The sequence below is a fragment of the Cyprinodon tularosa genome, unplaced genomic scaffold (genome assembly GCF_016077235.1).
Source record: "Cyprinodon tularosa strain WSP-4 unplaced genomic scaffold, ASM1607723v1 ctg412, whole genome shotgun sequence".
In the NCBI taxonomy this organism is placed as follows: Eukaryota; Metazoa; Chordata; class Actinopteri; order Cyprinodontiformes; family Cyprinodontidae; genus Cyprinodon; species Cyprinodon tularosa.
The window spans coordinates 337,077-346,698 of NW_024039133.1; the positions used below are offsets into that span (position 1 = coordinate 337,077).

The 9,622-nt window shown below is 38.1% G+C and overlaps 1 protein-coding gene across 8 annotated transcripts in view; it reads right to left on the reverse strand.

The window, feature by feature from the left end:
- Positions 1 to 6,345, reverse strand: part of nfat5b (nuclear factor of activated T cells 5b) — a 36,452-nt gene extending 30,107 nt beyond the window's left edge. For 5 of the 8 annotated variants that reach the window (XM_038298704.1, XM_038298697.1, XM_038298703.1 and 2 more), the window contains exon 1: positions 6,042 to 6,344. In XM_038298704.1, the coding sequence (XP_038154632.1) occupies positions 6,042 to 6,114 (73 nt within the window). In that variant the 5' untranslated portion in view covers positions 6,115 to 6,344. Of the gene's footprint in view, positions 1 to 6,041 lie in introns of all 8 variants that reach the window. The other 3 variants (XM_038298694.1, XM_038298693.1, XM_038298701.1) reach the window with 2 other exon arrangements.
- Positions 6,346 to 9,622: the final 3,277 nt, after the last annotated feature.

Below are 9,622 nucleotides of genomic sequence, written 5' to 3' on the forward strand. Positions count from 1 at the left end.
CCAACATCATTACCAACAGAGTTAAGTAACAAGTTACTAAGAATCCAGACCTGTTTTTAAAGGTCAAAGAAGTCAACCTTCAAAAAGGCCAGAGCATGTCAGGGGGCCTCTGAAAGCCATTTGTATTAAGAGCTTGCTGGACCAGTCTCCAGGGGTGGGTGGGGTAAGATTGGTGCATTGGATTACAGGTTTAAGGTGTTCAAGTTTCTGCTGTGTCAAGGTTAAAACAAACATGTGTTTTACACCTATATGTCACTTCTTATTTTACTGTATAATCAACCTTTTAGATAATTTAGCTTTATAAATGTTTAATAAATGTTTCTTTAAAAACACACAAACATAATTCTAGGTTCAATAGGCTTTTGTTTAGCACCTTATTTTCTCACATTCTGGGTCATGAAACACCCTGTGTTTGGTCTGACACCTTAACTGCAGCACCTAGTCTGCCAGTGGAAAGACTGAAACCGGCCAAGATGCATTCCACTTAATATTTAATGTCTTACTTCACAATCATCTTGCTGCACAGAGGCGTGCAAGGGTTGTTAGATCTCACAGGTGCTTTGGGCTTTTCGCAAAAGGGTGAGAGAAATCTCCCTGAAGCTGGGTGCAGACAAAAGCAGTGGTCATACTGAATGCTGCTGCTCCCCATTTAACACCATCACAAAAACACGGCAAACCTGCTAATCAAAAACAGACTACAAAGATAAAGGTCTCCTATTCTTCTTTAAAAAAAATGCCTCTGGCAGAATGGAGACCTGCAACACCAGCATGCATGTAATACTTCAGAGGTCATCTGAGTGCAACCACTTAGCTGCACAGCATAGAAATTGCATATAGCCCCCTGCTATGCAGGTTTTAAAAACTGCTTCTCTCCTGCAAATGTGCAACATGCATATGGTTGTTGACGCTACCTGTAATACCAGATTTATTAGTTGATGAAATTGAATAACATTTCTAAATTTGATATTTCTGCAAACACACCTGACATTGCTGATAATGGATTATATGCAACAGACAATTGTGACAATGTTTGTGAAGAAAACAGGCAGCTGCTCAATACCGCAACAGCAGTTTCACACAAGATGGACAGCCAAGTATCACCTCGGGGCTCTTTAACAGGTTAAACCACTCAGACATTGATTTGCAGCGGCCCAAACAAAGTTACAAGTGTGCAGTAAATACCAAAGGAGGCGATATTTTGACCTGACCCCGATTAGACTTCTTACTGAAGTTTGGCCAGCGTTAATGATTAATCTGAGAGATTGAGCAGATAAGGGTGTAAACACGAACACAGCTTTAAGAGGTGCGAATTCCAAGCGTCACATATATCTTAAAAAAAAATAGATGCATGGTGGCGATCCCTCTTGAAAGCAAGAAAGGGGTAGAAATTACAACCCCCCCCAAAAAAAAAAAATTATATATATATATATATATATATATATATAGATATATAGATTCACCTGCTATCAGTGGAATTTAGGTTGATTCTACCCTGTTCATGGATGTCTTTTACAAGTCAAGATAAAACTGTAAGAAATGACTGCCATGATAACTGAACAAGTATTGACCATTAAGGCTGGGGAAACAATACAGACTAAAGTTAAGACAGTTTTTGGCAGCCAAGCAAACAAGACATTCGGACCAGAACAGATCCTTGTAAACAATACTGATTTCAAACCGATTGGAGTATGAGAGTTGAAAAGCCAAAGCTAAAGGTTGGGTGTGTCATGCATTAAAGGATGGTATGCTGATTTGTCATTTGAGCTGCTGTTAGCTTTCCACAATCTTGAATCTGTCTAATTCTGCTCCGACATCCTTCTGCAGACATTTTCTCCTCTAAAAACCACTGCCTGTTGGTTATGGAGGAAATTCTCAATGACTTACTAGCTTCTGAAATTCCACTCCTCATTTTATGGTGATTAATTCACATAGGGGTGTGTTTGCCTATAGTGGTTAGAACAGTGCGCTTTTGCTCTGAGAACGTTGCAAGTGTCCAGTTCGATCCTCACAGCCTGCACTCTGGGTTCTGAGCAAGATCCTTAACTGCTCCCCTGTCACCGCACAATGGAAGCCCACAGCTCCCCAAGGGGGTGGGTCAAAATGCAGACAATGAAATTCCCCATTGTGGGACAATAAAGGGATTTGCATTTAAAAAAAAAATCCAAACATTAATTTAGTCTTCAAAACAAGATGGACCATCTAACAAATTAATATAACAATCTGCAAAAGTCCCAGTCAGAAATATGTAGAACCAGTTTGGATTGATGTTTTAACAGGTGAAGAAAACATCACAGGAAACTATGTTCTGAATAACAACGAAACATTGGATCTCCCCAATGATAATAACATCAACAGGCACTACAAGTTCTCAAGATTATTGTGACGTGATGTTCCAATTTCACAGCGTACTGATGAGACAAGCTTAACAATAATAACAGGACAGTTTATGATGAGACATAAATCAATCCAATGCAGATAAAGATCACATTTTCCATCCTTTCTTTCTCATTGTGGCCCTTTTGGCTAGATAGCCACCAGCTTGCAAGGCAGCCAAGTATTTTTAAGCGCATGCCGCCAGGTTTACTTGACAAAGGAGAGTCAATATTAATAGAGTGCTATTTAAACCTCGGTTTATACACAGAGGAGCTCAAGAGTTAATTATTAACCAAGTTAAGGTTGGTGTCAATATAAAAAAATACCATGGCAAGATCTGAGAGCTTACAATAGTTAAACAGGCTTACCAGAATATTTACTGAAGTTCTAACATTTTTCATGTTTACTGTGAAACTGCTGGGAAGGCATTTTATTCCAATTATTAACCAGCGGTCCCTCACGGACTACAAAATAGCACAAAATGCCTTCCTGTCCAGAGAGCTATTGTTAAAGGCTTCTGCTTTTCCCTAGAATTCCCTGGACTGCACTTGGGTGAAAAATCAGCTCCCTGTAAAGATGTTACTTTCTTAAAAAAAAAAAAATGAAATAAAAAAAGCTAGATTCTAAAAATCATATTCATAAGGAAGACATTTGAACAAACCTACTTGAATTTCTGGGCATTTATAGTTTATGTTTGGGCACATCTTATTAATACTGACAGTAAAAGTGTTGATCAAAAAGATTACAAGAAATTTGTTTTACAAAAGAAGAGATAAGATAGAAAGAAGAGAAGAGATAAGTAATTAGAACTCCTTAAATCTTAATATTAAGAGTTGGACATTGTTGAAATTGCAAAAAGAAAAAATGGCCTCTTTATTTTAAATTACTTGCAATTATATCAAGTTCAGTTAGAATATTTAGCTCTCTCTGGTAAGAGGGATCAGTTTTGCACATTGAAATCTTTACAATAGTGTAATATTGCACTATTTCTGAGTCATTGGATGTACTGCGGTTTTAATACTAAGCCAAAGCTATAAATATCATCAATCAATTTGTTCAAAAGACCTTAGAAGGTAGTAAACCAAAACACAGGTAGGTAATTTTTGCACATTTAAGCCGGGCATACACTGTACGATATTTCCAGTCATTGTACTTAGCTACAGCTCAAATTGTACTACGAAACCAAAGGGTTTAAAAGTTTACTGCTCACGATGTAGATTCTCACGCTGTACAGCCAGACGGTCTGATGCGATCCAACTGCTCACACTGTACGTCCAAAAACCACACATTGGACTAAGCATGGCCCTGGTCGGGGTTGTCAATCCAGAAGAAGAAGAAGAAGAACAACAACACCGTTGTTTGCACATGCACACCGTTAAGGTTTTTGTAAATCGGCTGGTAGCTCTGCTTCAACAGCAGGATTTACCTACAAACACAGAGGGCCGACTGAATTTCTGATTTTCTCCCGATCCTTAGGATTCCTGATCAGGAGGTGCTTGGGAGAGGGTGACCACCCCTCGTTACCCCCTGTATACTACACGACGCAGGACACACGATGAGGCTAAAACTTGATCCAAATTTTTTTTTCAGATGACCAAAATTGGCCCGTAAAGGGTAAAATCATACAGTGTATGCCCACCTTTAGTTAAACCTATGCATCTCTTTCTATATCAACTCTCCACTAATATATCTACATCTTCTAAATAGTCCTGATACCATTTAGAAATGTGTCATTGAGATAACTGAATCAAAGGCTGATTTGAATAGCAACCTCCGTTCTTTATCAGCATTACACTTGTGATCATTTTCACAATCTGGACAGACTTTATGCGCAAGTTATTGCACACAAAACATTTCCTTTAGGACGATTATCAGAATTTAAAGAAATTTGCACTAAGAAGTAGATATGCAGAGTGGCTGTAACGAGGCTTGTCGAGTACAAAGAAGAAGTAATGAAACCCCAATACTGAAAGCTTCTTTCTAGCCAGTCAGATTTCCTCCCACCTTCCTAAAACATGGATGTTTATTCTTACTGTCCTTGGGAGTGTGTTTGCATGTTTTTTCTATCTCTCTGTAGCACCTGCCAATGCTTCACACTGCTTCAGGCGCCCACTAACTAGTGTATACAGCTCCTTACATTGCAGTCACGCTGCAATGATCATGCAGCTGATGAAGGAATGGATTAGCATAAACATCATGCAACTGAACCTTGGAGACAGTCTAGTAAAAATGGCCAACCTGAGTTTTTTTGTTTTTGTGCTACCTCATTAGCTGAAAAATTCAAGCTTTTTATAGGTTTTTGCACAAATTTGCAAACAAACACACATATATTATACATAAAATTGATTCTGATGTGCATTGGTGGTCTGCACACCTTCCTATAGTGTTATCCCTGTGAAACAACTTGCATTAGTGGTTACAAAAAAAAAATTATTCAAACCTATGACCTAACTAATATGTAAAGCTAAGCTGCGATGAGGTAACTTTGTCTTTCCTCACCTATGAACCAAAAAAAACAAACTTTTTTCCCCGCTCCATGTGTTTTTGCAAATGAAAAGTGTTGTCCTCATTCTTTTTTTTTTTTTATTTTGCAAAGCAATTGCACAAAGTGTTGCACTTCTCAAATAGCCTTTATGTTTCTTTCTTTACTAATGAGTTAGATTATACAAAAATAAAAAAAAATAAAAAATTATTAAATAACATAAACAACATACCAAGGGTGAGAGTGGTGAGAAAAATAAAAGACTTTTCAACAATGAGTTCTAAATGTTCATTGTTAAGGTATAAAAGAGAAACAATGCTTTTGGTAGTTTTTGCAGCCTCCAAGGTATCCCCTGCCACCACGCCCAGCTGGTGACAAAAGCAACAGAAACTGCTGTTTTTGTTTTCTTCTTTTTTTTGCTTTTTTCAGTACAAAGTATGATTATCAACCCCATTCATCATGTATAATAAACTTAATAAAAACCCTAGAGGTTTATGTTTATTCTCAAGGTTTTCAGATTTTTTTTTATTATTTTAAAGCAGCTGGAAAAGTCTTATTTCAGTGTTAAATAAATTGTTTTACTGCACTTGTGCCATTAGTTCCTACGGGAAGGGGCAAAGTAGAAGAAATGCATTTTTTGCAGCATTGCACCTGGTGTTAGAAGTTCAACAGAGTTCAGTTTTTCTATCTGCAGGTTGCCCGAGGCTCCCTTGCTGATGATTACACAGTTTATGTTAATGGTCCCACTAGCGCCGCTGCAGTGCATTCATATGTGTGCATGCGTTCAAAGCCTGACGGGGGCGGAGGACATGGACGGACTATTCAAACAGCCCAGAGAAAACAGATAGCGGTGTTTTTAGGCTGGAAGGGAGATAATAAACTGGTCTGACCGGTGTACTCCCAGCAGCTGAGGGCTTCAGCCCGCCGAAAACATGACCATGGGACCCAAGGAACCAAACGAGTATCAGTGAAGGTTGTTTAGGAGAGTTAAAACTTTACCTCAGCTCATGCGCAGGCATGTGACAGGAGGTGGTTTATAGATGAATGGCACTGAAGTAACGCCGCACTTAGACACGTTTTGAGACCGAACACAGGTAAATGTGCTATATATATAAAACAAATAAGTGAAACAAAAAGGAGTCAAACGTTTCTATCAGAACAAATAAAGTAAAGGAACGTTGTTTACCTTTAGAGTACAGGGATCTGGGAGAATTGAGGTCGAGGTCCCCGTTGAAGAGGGAGATAAAGTCAGAGGGCATCGCAATCCCTCTGGCTGGAAACCGCCGCTCACTTTCGGTCACTTACAGCGTCAGCAGCCCTGTTCCCCGTGTTACCACCAGGAATTACAGAAGTTTTTAGGAACGAGCAACAGTTTCAGATGGAGTTTTTTTTCTGTCGTTACTGTAGGCTAACTATCTGCATTGCTCCTCGGCCTGTGAGTCCCTCTTCGGTCCGCCCACGACTCATGTTTGTTGTCAACCGACTACCGGAGGGGAACCACGCCCACGCATGTGACGCAACACGTAGGAGTGACGTACGGATTATTCATAACAAGGAATGAACTTCCAACTATATAGAATCTTCGGACAACTCTTCATTTTTATTTATTTATTTATTTATTTATTTATTTATTTATTTATTTATTTATTTATTTATTTTTGTGATATTAGAACGTTGATATTCTTTAGAAACTAATTCAACTTGTAAAATAAATTACTTTTGTTTTCTGATTCTGATTTTTTTTTCTCACAACTTTCTTCAAGCCAAGGTAGAACTCCTTTAAAGGAATAGTACACCCAAAACATGATTAGCCTTCATTTTCTACTCACCCCCATGCTGAACAACACCCTGGAGTACTTTTTTGATATCTCAAATGCATCTGGAGATCTGGGAGGCTTCTTGCTGTCTGCTGACATTCAAATAATGGAGGTCTACGGTGCCCGAGACAGAAAGGTCCATAAAAATCCACAAAAAACGTGTCAATATTCCTCCATACTGCTCGTCCAATGTATTCCAAGTGTCCTGAGTGGGTAGCATCCAGAATTTACTCGAAACGAAGTCATTTAGAATGTTTTTAGAGCATAAACAGTAGTGCATAGGATTTCCTGAAAGCGCGCACATGCGCGTTCACGAGCCTACGGAAGCCGGCAGACCAAACCAGCGCATTCAGCTCGGCAAAGAACTCATGCTCTTCCTCAACACTGAAGTCCTCAGACATTTTTCTTTCGTTGTTTCTTTCTTTGCACAGGTAAACAGCACATTTCTTCTTCTACGCTTGCATTATTGGCAGAGCAGACGCTGAATGCGCACTTTCATCTGGTTTGGTCTGCCGGCTTCCGTAGGCTCGTGAACGCGCATGTGCGCGCTTTCAGGAAATCCTATGCACTACTGTTTATGCTCTAAAAACATTCTAAATGACTTCGTTTCGAGTAAATTCTGGATGCTACCCCCTCAGGACACTTGGAATACATTGGACGAGCAGTGTGGAGGAATATTGACACGTTTTTTGTGGACTTTTATGGACCTTTCTGTCTCGGACACCATAGACCTCCATTATTTGAATGTCAGCAGACAGCAAGAAGCCTCCCAGATCTCCAGATGCATTTGAGATATCAAAAAAGTACTCCAGGGTGTTGTTCAGCATGGGGGTGAGTAGAAAATGAAGGCTAATCATGTTTTGGGTGTACTATTCCTTTAATGCAAAAGTTTTTACTGAAAAAAAAAAGGATTAGGACCCGGGGCGGAGCTAGATGTGGGGCCAGGGGTGGCCATGGCCCCCCTTAGCCAATCATTTGCCATCCTCACCATTTTTTCGCCCTCTAATACAGATGGTGGCAGCAGTAATATTCTCAAGTGGAATATTTTAATTTTTCATATATTACTTACACATTTTTAATGTATTCATAATTTCTTGACAACAAAAACACTGTGGTTAATGATACACATCAATATACTAACATTAAAGATGATAATTCATGCTCTTTTCAGAACTAGATTTTGTGTTATATGAGGTAAAGAAAAAATCATGTGTCTCTGCAAATCATCTAGGAGTATTCAGTGAAATCATAATTATATTAATACAAATGTATTAAATAATCGATTTATGTTGACATTAGTACTTGTAAATATCAATTTTATGCAGAATGATTATTGATAAAAGCAGGTAAGTAATGACAAAGGAAAAGATGTTTGGCCCAGAACTCAAGCCTGAAAGTATTTTATCCACCATAACTTTTATCTAGAAAGCACAGATGTTTAAATATATGCGTGTATTTGTTAGCAAAGGATCAGAAATACTTTAATAATCCCAGAAGGACATTACTTTTGTTACACGCTCCAGTTACAGTTTTATATAATATATACACACATCCAGCTATCAAATATAATAAAGATAAAAAAAATAAGAATAAAAAGAGATAAAATATAAATGTAGGAAAGTATAGTTAGTCTTATCTTTGGTTTGACCCTGAGGCTCTGGCACCTATGCACTTTCGGCCACCCCTCAGTGTACATTGGTTATTGCCTGGCCACCCTTCTAACATTTTTTTGGCTACACCTCTGATTAGGACCATTCTGAAAGGCATATTTTTTTTGAAGATCATCTATTGATTATCTACACTACTGGAAAATGTGGGTATTTTAAAGCTGATCACAATGCTCAATATTATTAATCTCAAAGCACAACAGATCCGCATTAAATCCTATATTTATATTAGAACATGACAAAATATTCATTTCAGTTGGGTGTTAAATATCCATAAGAAAAAGAGCTAATAGATGGTATAAACACAGAAGGAAATGCATTGGATCACAACCGATGTTTCAGTCCATTTTTGCCTAATGAAAGTCTGTGTCTTTTGAAAAGTTTATCACAAGACATGCTATTGTTAGTTCCTGTCTCCTCTTTGTCAGTGGTGCCACCTATTTCCTTTTTATGACACGTTACTTTTGTCTTTATGGCAAGCAGTATGGCCACATCATAACATTTTATTCCATTTTGCATAGAAAAGAAAACTCTTTCTCTCTCCCTCTCTCTCTCTCTCTCTCTATATATATATATATATATATATATATATATATATAATTTTTTCACAAATTGTTTTAACCACATCAAGATTGAAGATATTTTCTTCCTAGAGGCCTCATAGAAATGGAAATATAACTAATATCAGCTGTATTTTTCACTGAATATGTTTCATGTCAAAAAAGCGTCCCAATCATTTTAATAGATACCAAAGTATCTTTGTAGCTGATTGTTATTAAAATGTTCCTGATCATAATTCCTGTAACTGATGTCCTGCTTTTTTTTTTATATTTCAAATATCACAATTTTTGGAGCAGTCATATAATACTTCCACAATTTGAAATTATTTTGGGTATAAGATGTTCAGCCTCATCTTTTATTGGTAATGAAATGTTGCAGTTTATCTCTGAAAATAGCAGGTTAAAGCATGTTTTTCAAACATAGGTCGACCAGGCATTTGGCTACCTTCCCATTGGAAAAAAGCTGCGTCTAATTCCTAGCTAGCGAACTGTCTGGCCTCTGTCCCCCCACCGCTGCATGTCTGGTGATACCATCACCCTGGATTTGTGTTGATGTCACCAGTGTGAAAATTTCAGGAAAGTAAACAATGGAGAGAAACATGTGAGGAAGACAGGGGGTAGTTAGTGTGCCTTAATGTTTAGCTCTATTATCTGTTGGAATCCCTCTTACCAGTGCTGTACCATGTTTATCAAATGAAAACAGAGTTGTTGCGGCTTGTTAGA